Below are 13,693 nucleotides of genomic sequence, written 5' to 3'. Positions count from 1 at the left end.
TTATTGCAATACGTGATTTAGTTATTCTGTGGTTCGTTGGTCAGTAAGTGTGTGTGTGTGTGTGTGTGTGTGTGTATGTGTGTGTGTGTGTACCTGGTGGTGTGTGCGTGGCCGAGAGGGAAGACTGGACCTGCTCATGTCATTCCTGGGAAAAAAAAGGAAAAACTGTAACACATATAAAGCAAATGAATAAACTAAGTAATTCATCAACTGACTGACTAATTAACTGACTAACGAGCAAAAGAGAACATACAACATACACGCGAAAATAAACAAAACAAAGAAATACATTATCTTCTGAGAGAGAGAGAGAGAGAGAGAGAGAGAGAGAGAGACTCACCCGCTAAACTCTACTGGGGGTGGGGGTGGAACACGAAACTGAACAATATCAAAGTCGAAGTCAGAGTCGCCGCCACGGAAACGAACACAGTCTTGGTCTTGGTCTGGGCCACCGACTGTCACGTGACCTTTGGCTCTGGTTGAACCAAGCACGAGGAAAATGGAAAAGATGATGTGAAAAATAGTAAAAATAATAAAACAATAATAAAACAATGATAATAATGAAATGAATAAATAAATAAAGTAATAAAAAAGCAGATACAAGAAAATTATGCATACACTTAAATGTAAACAAATGAATGAATATGTAGATAAATAAATATATAAATAAATGATGCATGAATTAATGAGTGGAAATAGTAATGAAGAATAAAGTGAATAGAAAAATAAAAGATAGATGATAAAAAATGTATATTAAAAAATAGATAAATTAATAGTAAGCGAAACAACGAGTAAAGAAATAAATCACTCAGTAAACAAACAAATAAATAAATAAATAAACAAAAAAATATAAATAAATAAACATTACAACAACAAAAATTCCATAACAAAAAGAAAAAAGAAAGAAAACGAGAAAAAAAAAAATAATAATCCGTTCACAATACCGGACGAATCTGCACAAGTGACCTTACCTTGCCGTGCCCAGGTGAGGGGGAGCGGAGAGGGGGGCTGGCGAGTGGGGGGCGTGACTCGTGGGTAGAGTGAGAGGCGGAGGAATGTGGGGGTGATGAGTGGTGGGGAGGGGGACATTAACATAGGTTGGGGATAGAGGGGTGGGGAGATTAGGTACAGCAGTGCATGGGGAGGTGGAATAGGGATTAGCAGTGTTGTAGTTGTGGTTAGGAGGGGTGTGGGGGGTGTATGGGACATCACTGGCGGTGTAAGGGGAGATGCGGGGAGGGGAAGGGGGAAGGGGAGCAATGGGAGGGGTGGAGAGGGAAGGCTCGTACCCCCAACCTGCCTCGTGCCCCTCTTCTCCAGGCTGAGGCTCCGGGGGCACCTGTGGGGGCGGGGACTCGGGGGCCAGCAGTCTCTCCCCAGCTGAGATGTGGTTCACGTGTTGGAAGTTGGTGGGGAGGCTGATCATGCTCTTCCTGTGCCGCGGGGAGGGGGGGTGGGGTGGAGAAAGTGAGTAAATAAGGAGCACACACACGCACACACACACGCACACACACACGCACACACACACACACACACACAGATAGACATTTCATTGACCCACCGTTACAATTTTATCTATGAAAAAAAAAAATACATACACTCAGTAAAAAATAACAAAACAAAAGGATTATAAAGCATCAACACAATACAACAATAAAACATGAACACTATAACACACACACACACACACACACACACACACACACACACCTGACGCGGTTGGAGGGTCGAAGAGGCTTGGGCTTGGCTGGGGCGGGATCTGAGGCGCCCTTCGGACCCTCGTTGTAGTCTATGGGAGGCTCAGGAGGTGGCCAGGCGGGGTCGTCATTCTCCTCCTCCTCGTCACACTCCAGATCGTACTCCAGCTCTGTGCCGGACTGACGACCACGAGAGAAAAGGACGTGGATTTAATGGCATTGCTTTGAGATTCGCTGTTTCCCTTTGTCAGTCAGTCCGTCAGTCAGTTCGTCAGTTAATTAGTTAGTCAGTCAGTTCGTTGATTCGTTCGTTTGTTTGTTTCGTTAATCATTCAGTCAGCCAGTCAGCCAGTTATACAGTTAGCTATTTTTGTTAGTCAGCCAGTCAGTCAATCAGTCAGTCAATCAATTAGTTTAGGTTTAGCTCATTTCTCTCTCTTCTGTTCTTCGCTTCTTCTATTACTTATTTTGTCTATAGTTAAGTTCATCCAGTCCCTCTCGTTTCGCTTACTGCTGCTTTACTGTCTACTGGAACTATTATCTTCATTACAAGTAGTTGGAGTGGCCTGGTAGGTGTCCTGGCGAGTCTCACCTTGAGTAACAGAGACAGGTGGGCGGGGTCAGCCGAGGACGGGTCAATGTGTAGCACGTGACGGAAGTTCATGGGAAGGCTAATCATGTCCTTGCTGTGGGGAGACGGGACGGAATGATGGTTAGGTTAGGTTAGGTTAGGCTGAGTTAAGTTAAGTTTGGTTAGGTTAGGTTAAGTTAGGTTAGGTTAAGTTAGGTTAGGTTAAGTTAGGTTAGGTTAAGTTAGGTTAGGTTAAGTTAAGGTAGGTTAGGTTAAGTTAGGTTAAGTGAGGGTAGGTTAGGTTAAGTTAGGTTTGGTTAGGTTAAGTTAGGTTAGGTTAAGTTTGGTTAGGTTAAGTTTGGTTAGGTCAAGTTAGGTTAGGTTAGTTTAGGTTAGCCTAAGTTTGGTTAGGTCAAGTTAGGTTAGGTTAGGTTAAGTTAAGTTAGGTTAGGTTAGGTTAAGTTACGTTAAGTTAGATTAGGTTAGGTTAAGTGAAGTTAGGTTAGGTTAGGTTAGGTTAAGTGAAGTTAGGTTAGGTTAGGTTAGGTTAGGTTAGGTTAAGTTAGGTTAGGTTAGGTTAGGTTAAGTTAAGTAAAGTTAGCTTAGGTCAGATGGGAGGAAGACACGGGATGATTCAGGAAGATACAAAAGGTCAGCAGGTTTTCAAGGACGGAGTTGTGATGCGCAAGACTGAAGGAGGGAAGATGTGAGGCAAGGAAGGAAGGAGGAGAGAGATAAAGGACGGAAGGTAAGAAAGACGAAGGGGAGGGATGTGGAGAGTTAAAGAAAGATAGGAAGGAAGGAAGGAGGAGGAGGAAGAGGAAGGATTAAATGAGTGAAGGAGGTATGAAGGAGGTTAAGAGGAAGAGGAAAGGTGGATACAAGGAGAGAGAGAGAGAGAGAGAGAGAGAGAGAGAGAGAGAGAGAGAGAGAGAGAGAGAGAGAGAGAGAGAGAGAGAGAGAGAGAGAGAGAGAGTATTATCTTTCATTCAATATCAGTTAGTTTGTCCTCCACGCAACGCCAGCCTCTTCCCACAACGCATCACCTCACGTCTCCTCTCAGATTACAGCGCCGCTCAGCTAACCAGTGAGAGGAGCTCCAGGAAATACAAAACATAATAACATAAAAAATAAGGATTGGTGCAAGATGCCATCATGCCTACACGTGGCAGACCATAGTTTCCTTTTAAAGTTCCCTAATGCCTCACCACTAACAACCTGAGTAGTAGTAGTAGTAGTAGTAGTAATAAAAGAACACAAGAATACAAGGGCTGGTGGAGGAAGCCATCAGGCCTACACATGGCAGTCCTTGTATGAAATATACCTACCTATTTCCCACCTATCATCCCCATCCATACATTTGTCTAATCTTAACCTCCGTCATGACTCAGCACTAATTATTCAAAGACGCAAACAATGAGGCGTCAGAACAAGGCCGATCACTGTCAATGCTGCACTGACAAGATCGAGGTAGGCAGGGAGGTGGTCTTTCTTGGTACCAATTGCATCTACTTCGAGTGCTGTTATCACGGTAAAAACATTATAACTGCTACTGATATCGCTACTACTACTACTACTACTACTACTACTACTACTACCAAAGCTACGAATATTGGTGCCTTTGAAACATTAAATTCCACCCCAGTACGAAGTGAATGTAAACCACTGGAGGAGGAGGAGGAGGAGACCCACTAACCTTATTCGGCGGGAGTTCCTGCGTTCAGTGTTGGGAGAGGGAGGGGAGAGGGAGCAGGGGGTCGTATTCTCCCACCTGTTCTACCTCCTGCCTCTCTCCCTCCCTCTCGCCAGCTTCTCGTCCCTCGTGTCTCTCCTCCTCGCTGACCTTGAGGAAAGAAAAGAAGGAAAAGGGACATGACAATATATGAATAAATGAATCGAGTCTCATTACGTCAAGGGGAAAAAATAATGAAGTGAATAGGAAAATAAATGTCAATGTTAAAAGGTGAAAAAAAAGACCTAACTGTTTTGATTTTTGTTAAGGTTACTGACTCAATGAGGGAAGGGAAGAAAGTGTGTGAGATGATGATTGAAGAGGAGGAGGAGGAGGAGGAGGAGGAGGAAGAGAGTGAAAATAGAGTTACGTGCCAACAGATACGATAAATTTAAAGTAAACATAAGCAGCAGCAACAACTACTACTATTATTACAACAACAACAACAACAACAACAACAACAACAACAACAACAACAACAACAACAACAAGGACAAGCGCAATAGCAAGGCGAGGAGGAAGAGCAGCAACAGTTATGCCTCCGTTACGTGCATTCTGATCCCACGTGTCCCTTGTTTTGCATTCAGGCCCCTTGTTCAGAATCGCTTCTCTCTCTCTCACCACGACTACTTTCAAGGGCCACAGAGATGATTATCCGGGTTCTCAAGAGTGTTTCTCCTATTAGTAACGTAGAAATGTTGTTAATCTGCCACTAGAGCCATAAAAGCATCCTTAAAAATATGTGTCACTTCAGCTAGAGCCTTTTGAAAGTAGTGGAGGTGCGGAGCGGAAGTGTTTCAGAATACAGAAGAGAGGAGAGAGCAACTTGTCCCTCGCTGCCTCACCTCCGCCCATTTGTGGTCCTTCACGCCTCCGCCCACTCGTGTCTCGTCATCCGTCCACTCTCCCAACCTGCAGGAGAAAAAGAAAAGCTGCTATTGCTACTGTCGTTATTATTATTATTGTTGTTGTTGTTGTTGTTGTTGTTGTTGTTTCATGGATTAAGGAGTCTTGTCAGAAGGTCAAGAGAGAGAGAGAGAGAGAGAGAGAGAGAGAGAGAGAGAGAGAGAGAGAGAGAGAGAGAGAGAGAGAGAGAGAGAGAGAGAGAGAGAGAGAGAGAGAGTGAGTCTGCTCAATATTCAAAAGGGCGCGAGTGTTTCATTACGTACGAGTATTTTAAGTTCTAAAAGGTTCTCAGGAGATACGAGCAAAAAAAGAAGAAAAAAAGGCAGAAATAGGTGACATAAAATATAAAGTAGAACAAGATGAAACTGAACACGAAAACAAAATAAAATAAAATACGGAAAACAAAATTTAATGAAATACGGAAATTAAATCAAATAAATACTAAAATTAAATATATAATAACATACGGAAACAAAACAAAATATAACATGCATGTATTACTAAAAGAAAATAAAACCAAGCAAAACGAAATACGAAAAATTAAATAAAATAAAATAACAATGGAAAATAAAACAAAACCAAGTACAATCCAACAAAATAAAAAATGAAATAAAATAAAAGAAAAGAAAAGAAAAGAAAACTACTACTACTACTACTACAAGAATTACTACTACTACTACTACTACTACTACTACAAGAATTACTACTACTACTACTACTACTACTACTACTACTACTATAACAACTACAACAACAACAATTACTACTACTACTACTACTACTACTACTACTACTACAACAATAAAAAACCACTACTACCACTACTACTACCACTACTACTACCACTACTACTACTACTACTACTACTACTACTACTACTACTACTACTACTACCTTCCCCATCGTCACCTGTCTCGGAAGGGGTCGCTTCGCCCCACGTGGGAGAAATTAGTTGGCGCACTGATCATACTCTTGTCCAGGGGCAGGTGATCAGGGTTCGGGCCTCGTCTGGTGGAAAGGGAGAAGTTAGGTTAGGTTAAGTTAGGTTAGGTTAGGTTAGGTTAGGTCAAGTTAGGTTAGGTTAGGTTAGGTTAGGTTAGGTTAGGTTAGGTTAGATTATGTTAGGTTAGGTTAGGTTAAGTTAGGTTAGGTTAGGTTAGGTTAGGTTATGTTAGGTTAGGTTAAGTTAGGTTAGGTTAAGTTAAGTTAGGGTTAAGTTAGGTTAGGTTAGGTTAGGTTAGGTTATGTTAGGTTAGGTTAGGTTAGGTTAGATTATGTTAGGTTAGGTTAGGTTAAGTTAGGTTATGTTAGGGTTAGGTTATGTTAGGTTAGGTTAAGTTAGGTTAGGTTAGGTTTAAGTTAGGTTAAGTTAGGTTAGGTTTAAGTTATGTTAGGTTAGGTTAGGTTTAAGGTAAGGTTATGTTATGTTAGGTTAGGTTAGGTTAGGTTAAGTTAGGTTAGGTTAAGTTCTGTTAGGTTCGGTTAGGTTAAGTTAGGTTAGTTTAAGTTATGTTAGGTTACGTTAGGTTAGGTTATGTTAGGTTAGTTAGGTTAGGTTAGGTTAGGTTAGGTTAGGTTACGTTAGGTTATGTTAGGTTAGGTTAGGTTACGTTACGTTAGGTTAGGTTAGGTTAGGTTACGTTACGTTAGGTTATGTTAGGTTAGGTTACGTTAGGTTATGTTAGGTTAGGTTAGGTTAGGTTAGTAGAGTGTTGAAGTGTTGAAGAGTTAAGGGGGAAGGTGAGGTATTGTTAAAGGGAGTGTGTTGGAAGGTGTGTGGCGCTCTCTCTCTCTCTCTCTCTCTCTCTCTCTCTCTCTCTCTCTCTCTCTCTCTCTCTCTCTCTCTCTCTCTCTCCTAGAACCCTGAAAGGTGTAAGCGAGGAAGTCAGACTGATAGAGAGAGAGAGAGAGAGAGAGAGAGAGAGAGAGAGAGAGAGAGAGAGAGAGAGAGAGAGAGAGAGAGAGAGAGAGAGAGAGAGAGAGAGAGAGAGAGAGAGAGAGAGAGAGAGAGAGAGAGAGAGAGAGAGAGAGAGAGAGAGAGAGAGAGAGAGAATTTTTATTTATTTTCTCACCTCAGATTGGTAAAGAGACACAGGTCGAGAGAGAGAGAGAGAGAGAGAGAGAGAGAGAGAGAGAGAGAGAGAGAGAGAGAGAGAGAGAGAGAGAGAGAGAGAGAGAGAGAGAGAGTGTGTGTGTGTGTGTGTGTGTGTGTCCTGCTCATCTATTTCCTCTCCTCTACTTCTTCCCTCCCCAGTGAAGAGCCTAGGAGAGGTGCAGTTACCTGAGTGATGACGCAACAGTCAGTGTGCAAGGTAAATGTGTCTTGGGGACGAGTGAGTGTGTCTGTGTGTGTGTGTGTGTGTGTGTGTGTGTGTGTGTGTGTGTGTGCGCCTTGTGTTACGCCATGCTCATTGTGTACAAATTCATAATAAGTTCTATATAGTATCCTGTGCTCAATGTATGTCTATCTATCTATTTATCTATCTATCTGTCTGTATGCAAATTTGTGATATGTTGTAAATTCTATCTCGTTAATATCTATCTATCTATCTATCTATCTACAAATCTATCTACAAGTATACACAGACTAGTAATAAGATGTATATTCCCTTCTTTGATCAATAAATATATGTCTATCTATCTATCTATCTATCTATCTACTACTACGAACTAGTGATAAGATGTATATTTTATTCACTAGTCATTAAATATCTATCTACCTATTGATCTGTTTATCTATCTATCTGTCAGTCAATCAATTTATCTATCTATGTATTTACTTATCTATCTATCTATCTACCAACCTCTCTATCAGTCAATCTATCAATTAATCTATCTATCAATCTATGTATCTATATATCTATCTATTAATTATCTAACTATCTATCTACCAATATATCTATCAATCTATTTATCTACATACCCACCTACTTACTTACCTATCTATCTATCTATCTACAGCTGAGTACAAATTAACACACTAATGAACTACTTTACACTAAGACCTTCGCGATGACCAAGAACTACAGATGTGATAGGTGAAGGCAGTCGTCTCATACTTATTATTGCTTCTATTATTTTTTCAAGCATTTTTTCCCAGTATAACATCTCACCCCAGGCAACTGTACATATATCAAACTGTAAAGGTGACGCAATGTCGTGTCCTCACCTACTGACTTTCCTCTCCATGGCTGTCCTTCACACAAATCCTGTCTGTTTGCTCCCGTCACTGCTACTCCCGTTTGCTGCTCTGCGCGATGCCCCGTGCCCGTCTTCAGAAACGCCTTGCTCTCTCACCACGGCTATTTTCAAAGGCCACCGAGATGATCAGCCGGTTTCTCTAGAGTGTTTCTCCTGTTAATAATCTGGAAAGCTTGGTAATCTGTCGCTATAGCCGCAAAAAATATAATTTCATTTCAGTGAGTGTGTTTCTCCGTCGCAAAACAGAAAATGCACGTCAAACTAACACTTTTCTATTTATCTTCAGTTTTCTTGCTCGTGTCCTCTCGTTGTCCAGGCCCAGCTTCGGAAACGACTATTTTCGAAGGCCACAGAGATGAATGGCTGGGTTTTCAAGAGTGTTTCTCCTGTTGATAAGGTAGAAGTGTTGTTAATATGTCACTGCAACAGAAAAACATCCTTAAAAACCCGTGTGTCTTGTCAATAGGAGGCTTTGAAAAATAGAGGTGCGCTAGGTAGGTTCCTGCACTGCTGAACGCCACTGCTCAAGGCCAAAGCTTAGCCACTGGTTATGAATGTGTTACTCTGTATTTCACGCTGTCACTGTATTATTTGTATACTTCACTGTACTTCACTGTTCTTACGTAACTGTATTTCACTGCATCACTTGTATATTGCAATGTACTCAGTGTTTTTCGTGGCATGGTTCACTCTTTTCACTGCATCACTTGTATGGTGCAGTTTTCACTGTATCACTTGTATGTTGTACTACTTAACTACTTCGCTGTATTACTTATATGTTGCACTGTAATTCACTGTATCTCACTGTATCGCTTTTATGTTGCACTGTATTCACTGTACTTCCCTGTATCACCTATATGTTGCAATGCACTTCACTGTATCACTTGCATGCTACATTATATTCACGGTATCACTTGTACGCTGCACTGTATTCACGTTATCTCAATATATCACCTGTATATCACACTGTAATTCACTGTATTTCACTGCATTACCTTTACATTGCTCTGTATCTCACTGTACCCAACTGTAAGTCGCACTGTACCTGTAACACCGCCAAGCTACACTGTATTTCACTATAACACCTTCAATCTACACTGTATATCACTGTAACAACCTCAAGCTACACCGTATTTTCCTGTAACACGTGCACTTCACTGTCAGGCATTGTAGTGTTACTGTCTCTGCCGTCAAGGTCACTGCCACTGCTACTGTTTTTTTCTTTGCACCGTAGCGTGAATAAGAAGTGGGGAATGGCCTTCATAATCATGGCTGTCACTGCTAACTCGCCTCTCTCTCTCTCTCTCTCTCTCTCTCTGACGGAAGGAAATAAACAGGAAGGAGGAAGAAAAGGAAAAAAACAATGAATGAAATGGAGAGAGAGAGAGAGAGAGAGAGAGAGAGAGAGAGAGAGAGAGAGAGAGAGAGGGAGGGAGAGAGAGAGAAGCAAACTAACAGCGACAAACGTGGTCTCTCTCACTCATCATCATTATATCATCATAGTAAGTGTTGCTGTTATCACCACTATTACTGTTCCTCGGGTGATAGTGTTATTGCTCCTGTTATCAGTGTGACTGTCGTTAGTATATTAATTTTTGTCTCTGTTCTTGACGTAAGTATTGCTGTAGTTTGTGATACGATTGCACACACATTTCTAACTAACCCTTAGGAACTCCCTGACGATTTCCCCTCACCTATGACTCGAGTTCTTTCAAGAGGGAGGCTTCAAGACACTTATCCTCCAAAATTGGGAAGCCTAGGACTCACTCTCTCTCTCTCTCTCTCTCTCTCTCTCTCTCTCTCTCTCTCTCTCTCTCTCTCTCTCTCTCTCTCTCTGGCAAGGTTTGTTTATCTACTCAATGAGATCATTTGTCAGCGCTGGCGAGGAAAAGCGGCATACCTCCTGATTTATCTTGTAACAGTCTGCCTTCAGGGAAATGTTGCGTCTTGAGTCACGGGAACACAGCCACGTGTGTTTGTATGTTGTGACTGTCTCAAGCTTAACCTAACCTTAACCCGACGTCATATAACCTAACTTCAATAAAGCTAAACTACAGTGTGTCCCACATAAAAAAAAAAAAATAAAAATAAATAAATAAATAAATAATAATAATAATAATAATAATAATAATAATAATAATAATAATAATAATAATAATAATAATAAACAAACAAATAAATAAATAAATAAATAAATAAAATGAAAAAAAAAAACATTATGTGTTTTCCATACGTATTTTACTGTGTATTTTACTGTGCAGCTGCCCACGGAAAGCATTTTGAGCACATACAAGATTTGTGTTTTTCGTCTGTTTTAACAATGTTTCTGTTAACAACAACTGTTTTCTGTTTCCATCAGTCAAATAAACTATAATTTTTTTTTTTTTTGTGGGGCACCTTGTACACTAACATGACCTAACTTAAACGAATTTAACCTCACCTCACCTAACCTAACTTCAGCTAATCTCAAATAACCTAATCTAACCTCACTTAACCTAACCTAACCTCACTTAACTTATGTAACCTCAGTTAACCTAATCTAACCTCACTTAACCTAATCTAACCTCACCTAACCTAACCTAATTTCAGCTAACCTTACATAACCTAACCTAACCTCGCCTAGCCTAACCAGCTAACCTTACGTGACCTAACCAAGCCTCACCTAACCTAACCAGATAACCTTACGTAACCTAACCTAACCTCACCTAACCTAAATTCAGGTAACCTTACGTAACCTTACCTGACCTCACTTCAGATAACATCACCTTACATAATCTCACCTAACCTAACCCAGTGCTCAACTTCCAACCCGTCCTTTGTCAACCCCACTGCAACCACTAAACGCAACCCACTCCCCCCGTCCTGTCTTCAGCCTCAGCAAAGGTGCAAGAGGTCTGGTGCTGCTTATTCTTCCTTTGTGTTCCCCAGTACCCCCTCGCATGCCTTCAGACGTCACAACATGAAGCAATAGTGAGTCATGTTAGATTGCGCGAGTCTGAACTTCCCTCCCCATCTACTCCTCCCTCTCCCCCCTCCTTCCCCCTCCCTCCATCACCTCCTCCCGCCGCCCACAAGTATTTCTTCCTTCTCCCCCTCCCCCTCCCTCCCTCCCTCTCTTCCTCTCTCTCCTTATCACTTACTCTATTACCCGTTCTCTGTTTACCTCCTACTTTGTTTGTTCTCTTTCTTCTCCTCGTTCTTCTCTTCCTCTTCCGTCTTTTTTTTTTTCCTTTGCACTGTTTACTTTTTTCTTTTTTGTTTTGTTTTAGTCTTTCCGGAAATGTTAACCTTTCTTTATATTTTTTTTTATCTTCTCTTTCTCTTCCTTCGTCTTAAATTGTTATAGTAAGTTACAGCAGAAACAACAACAATAACAACAACAACAACTGGTACCACTACTACTACTACTACTACTACTACTTCAAGGTCTTCCACAGCTCAGAACCATTACAACCCTCTACATTACTACTACTACTACTACTACTACTACTACTACTACTACTATTACTACTATTACAACTACCAACATTGTATCATCATCATTCCCCTCCCTCCTGCCTATCAACCATCCCCCATCTCCTCTCCTCTCTCTTCTCTCCCTCCTCTCCTCTCTCCTCTCCCTCCCTCATGAAATTGTCACAAGCCACCCGCACATGCTGGCTTCCACACACACACACACACACACACACACACACACACACATGTACGTAACACACATACGTACACAAGAGTCCCTTAGAATTGTTTACATGTCGCTTGGTATACACACACACACACACACACACACACACACACACACACACACACACACATGTACGTAACACACATACGTACACAAGAGTCCCTTAGAATTGTTTACATGTCGCTTGGTATATACACACACACACACACACACACACATGCAGATGCACACCTCACTACGCATCACTGTGCATCGCAAAACACACACACACACACACACACACACACACACACACACACACACACACACACTGAGCCATTGGGAGGAAAAAAAAGTTACATAAACATTTCTCGTCTTCTCTCATAAAACAATTGAGAGGAGCAACACACACACACACACACACACACACACACACACACACACATACACACACACACACACACACATATGCATGCATGCGCGCACAGGTATACGTAAAAAAAATCACAAACTGTATCTTTCATCTTATCAAAAATCCCACACAAGATATCCGTGATACGTGGTCACACACACACACACACACACACACATATACACATTCCCAAGTTTTTAAGCCGCGCGCCGAGGAAGGGTCGCGGTTAATTATGTCAAGTTACACACACACACACACACACACATGAACCTCAGTCCCAACGCATATTTCCCTTCACCAACCTTTCCTGCCTCACTTCAGGCGTTACTACAGCCACTGCTAACACTGACAAACATATCCAACAAACTTCGCTTCAGCAATAGTGTGTTTGTCCGTCGCTATTCGCACAAAACACACGTAAAACACACCACTTCTCCATTTCTCTTAAGTCTTATCAGTGCCCTCTCGCTCTGTCTAGGCCCGTAAACGCTCCGCTGTCTCACCACTATTTTCAAAGGCCACAGACATTATCAGCCGGGTTCTCAAAAGTGTTTCTCCTATTAATAATTTGAAAATATTATCAATCTGTCACTAGAACCATAAAAAAAAAAAAAACGTCCTTAAACCCCGTGTCACTTTAACTAAACCCTGTTGAAAGTAGGGGAAGTGCGGCGCGGAGATGTTTCAGAATTTGTGGTGTATCTCTCGCTCCAGTCCTCGCCCCACGCCTGCCTGGCACGCAACACTCCTCCCGGCGTTATGCTGCCCGAGTGACTGAGGCGGCGCGGCTGACAAGAGTAATTCAGCCACTCGTGGACTGTCAAGGCAACCACCACCACCACCGCCACCACCACAACAGTTACCATGTCGTGAATTTGCTACTGTGTTCGTCTTCAAGTCTGGCTGCCTCTCTCTCTCTCTCTCTCTCTCTCTCTCTCTCTCTCTCTCTCCGCATCGCTGTATCTATACACTCAACACTTTCTAAATCGTTGCCTTCTATTGTCGCCCGCCACTCGTGTCTGTCAGCTTGTTTGCTTTCACTGTTGCTTACTTAATTATGAACCGATTCACGGGTGGGTGGGTGTGTGGGTTTGCCGTTCGTTCGTGACTCGTTGTTGTTATTATTGTTGGCGGTGGTGGTGGTATCATTACTACACCACCACCACCACCAACAACAACAACAACAACGACTACTACTACTACTACTACTACTACTACTACTACTACGACAAAGACAAAAATCGAAGCAAGTAAACAAAAAGTGAGAGAAACGGAGGAACAAGGGAGACGCAAATAAATGAATAAAAAAAAAAAAAAAACAAGACGAAACGAGAGAAGATAAACATAAACAAGATATCTAAACATGAAAAAAAAGTGAAACGATAATATGAAGGTAGGAAACAAGGAAAAAGTACTAGAGAAGAAACGGAAAATATGAGGAGCGACACTGCGACAAAGAAGCGAGACAAAACAGGAAGAACCACAGGAAGAACACGGGGCAAGTATTCTGAAA

At 41.7% G+C, this 13,693-nt stretch overlaps 1 protein-coding gene across 5 annotated transcripts in view; it reads right to left on the bottom strand.

Annotated features, from left to right (window-relative positions):
• LOC135092082 (proline-, glutamic acid- and leucine-rich protein 1-like) overlaps positions 1–12,987 on the bottom strand; it is an 18,906-nt gene extending 5,919 nt beyond the window's left edge. Inside the window, exons 1-10 of one of the 5 annotated variants that reach the window (XM_063990283.1) lie at positions 11,271–12,987; positions 8,076–9,152; positions 5,816–5,914; positions 4,846–4,912; positions 3,965–4,111; positions 2,290–2,383; positions 1,711–1,877; positions 972–1,433; positions 341–475; positions 94–145 (exon numbers count right to left, since the gene is read on the bottom strand). In XM_063990283.1, coding sequence (XP_063846353.1) covers positions 94–145; positions 341–475; positions 972–1,433; positions 1,711–1,877; positions 2,290–2,376 — 903 coding nt within the window. In that variant the 5' untranslated portion in view covers positions 2,377–2,383; positions 3,965–4,111; positions 4,846–4,912; ... (1 more) ...; positions 8,076–9,152; positions 11,271–12,987. Of the gene's footprint in view, positions 1–93; positions 146–340; positions 476–971; positions 1,434–1,710; positions 1,878–2,289; positions 2,384–3,964; positions 4,112–4,845; positions 4,913–5,815; positions 5,915–8,075; positions 9,446–11,270 lie in introns of those variants that run through there. The other 4 variants (XM_063990287.1, XM_063990285.1, XM_063990286.1 and 1 more) reach the window with 4 other exon arrangements.
• Positions 12,988–13,693: the final 706 nt, after the last annotated feature.

This window comes from Scylla paramamosain, chromosome 39 (assembly GCF_035594125.1).
Source record: "Scylla paramamosain isolate STU-SP2022 chromosome 39, ASM3559412v1, whole genome shotgun sequence".
Classification (NCBI taxonomy): Eukaryota; Metazoa; Arthropoda; class Malacostraca; order Decapoda; family Portunidae; genus Scylla; species Scylla paramamosain.
This window is presented reverse-complemented; position numbering and strand designations above follow the sequence as displayed.